This window comes from Penaeus chinensis, chromosome 33, assembly GCF_019202785.1.
Source record: "Penaeus chinensis breed Huanghai No. 1 chromosome 33, ASM1920278v2, whole genome shotgun sequence".
Classification (NCBI taxonomy): Eukaryota; Metazoa; Arthropoda; class Malacostraca; order Decapoda; family Penaeidae; genus Penaeus; species Penaeus chinensis.
The window spans coordinates 10,158,882-10,161,035 of NC_061851.1; the positions used below are offsets into that span (position 1 = coordinate 10,158,882).

Below are 2,154 nucleotides of genomic sequence, written 5' to 3' on the forward strand. Positions count from 1 at the left end.
GGGCGGAAGAACCCAATAGGGTCAACGGCCAGGCAACAGGAGATGGTGCTCTCTGGAAACACACCCGACAGAAGGCAATGGCAAACCACTGTTGCACTTGCCAAGAAAAGTCATGGAAATGCACAGCTTACAGGATAACCTGAACGGCGTGAATGGGGCCATGTCAACAGGCAATGGCTCCTCGCTCGGTAAGGATTGCTATGTGCGACAGGTAGCGCCTGACCGTCAACAAGCGACTGTCTGCAACAAGGAGACCATCAGAATCGGAACATGGAATGTGCGGACAATGCTTCAAAGTGGTAAACTAGAGAATGTCAAGCAGGAGATGGCAAGGATGAAGATTAACATACTCGGAGTCTGCGAAACAAGATGGAAGCACACTGGAGATTTTCAAACGGACAACTACAGGATGATATACTCAGGAGGTGAAAAGCATGAACATGGAGTAGGGGTCATATTAGATGAAGAGAGAGCGAAGTGTGTGATGGGACACTGGGAACTGTCAGACAGAGTAATGCTGGTGAAACTCAAAGGAAATCCTTTTAACATCAGTATAATAATGGTTTATGCGCCAACATCAGACAGCAGCGAAGAAGAGATTGACCAGTTCTACGATACTCTGGAGAAAGCCAAGGAACAATGCAAATCACAGGAACTTATAATTGTGATGGGAGATCTCAATGCAAAAGTAGGTAATGCTCAGGAAGGAAGTGAAGGAATGGTCGGCAAACATGGGCTTGGAGTAAGAAATGAAAGAGGAGACAGATGGGTGCAGTGGTGTGCAGCACATGGTCAAGTCATTACCAACACATGTTTTTAAGAACACCCAAGACGATTATGGACATGGAGAAAACCAGGAGGAGATGTCAAGAACCAAATTGATTACATTACCATCAACAGCAGATTCAAAAACGCAGTTAAGCAATCGAAAGCATATCCAGGTGCTGACTGCAGGAGCGACCATAACCCAGTCATCTGTAATTTAATGGTAAAGTTAAAGAAATTGAAGCCGGCAAAGGTTGTTCCACGGCTGCATTACGGAGCGCTGCAAAGCGACCCTAAACTGAAAGAAAAGTATTCAGTGGCGGTAAAGAACCGGTTCCAGGCATTGTTACAAGATGGAGAAACTCTGTGGGAATCGCTAAAGAACGCTCTGGTCGTAACAGCCAAGGAAGTAATACCGAAAAGGGAGAAGACATCCAGAAGGAAGTGGATGACAAAGGAGATCATGGAACTTATGAAAAAGAGACAGACTATAGTCAAGCGGAACAGTGAGGAATACAAGCAGCTTGACAGAGAGATCAAGATCAAATGCCAAGAAGCCAAAGAGGCATGGGTAAACGCAAAGTGTGAAGAAATTGAGCAATCCAAGAACACAGACCCAGCATCCATGCACAAGCAAATCAAAGATCTTGCAGGGAAGAAAACCTGTTCTTCATCGGGTTGTTTGAGAGCGAAAGATGGAACCATTATTTTGGAGAAAGAAAAGATACTGGAAAGATGGACAGAATACATCCAGGAACTGTTCCACGACAACAGAAGAGAGAAGCCATTAATTGAGAAGAACATGGACGGGCCACAGATATTAAAATCGGAAGTGAGGGCAGCAGTTGGAAAGATGAGGAAGAACAAGGCAGCGGGGCCAGATGAGATAGTTACAGAAATGGTCACGGCAATGGAAGACTTTGGGATTGAAAAACTTACAGAAGTCATAAACGATATCTATGACAGTGGTGAAATACCAAAGGAATTGAGCAAGTCAATATTTATTGCATTGCCAAAGAAACCGGGAGCCATAGAATATGAGCTACACAGAACAATCAGTCTGAAGAGTCACATTATAAAAAATATTCTACGGGTTATTATGGCAAGATCAAGAAGCAGAACAAGACCAGAAATTGGAAAAGAACAATGTGGTTTTGTAGAAGATGCTGGTACAAGAAATGCGATTTGGATGGTTAGAATGTTATCTGAGAGAGCTATCGAAATGCAACGGGATCTATATCTATGCTTCATAGATTACACGAAAGCGTTTGATAAAGTACAGCATGAAGAGTTGTTGAAGGCGCTGCAAAGTATAGATCTTGTTGGAAAGGATATCCGACTAATTAGAAATCTGTAATGGGAACAAACGGCATGCATGAGAGTTGGAAA

The 2,154-nt window shown here is 43.5% G+C and overlaps 1 protein-coding gene across 1 annotated transcript; it reads left to right on the top strand.

The window, feature by feature from the left end:
* The first annotated feature begins 985 nt into the window (after window positions 1–985).
* On the top strand, window positions 986–2,122 carry LOC125043038. Its single transcript, XM_047638991.1, has one exon. It carries the CDS (start codon window positions 986–988, stop codon window positions 2,120–2,122), a length of 1,137 nt encoding a protein of 378 aa, XP_047494947.1.
* The last annotated feature ends 32 nt before the right edge of the window (window positions 2,123–2,154 follow it).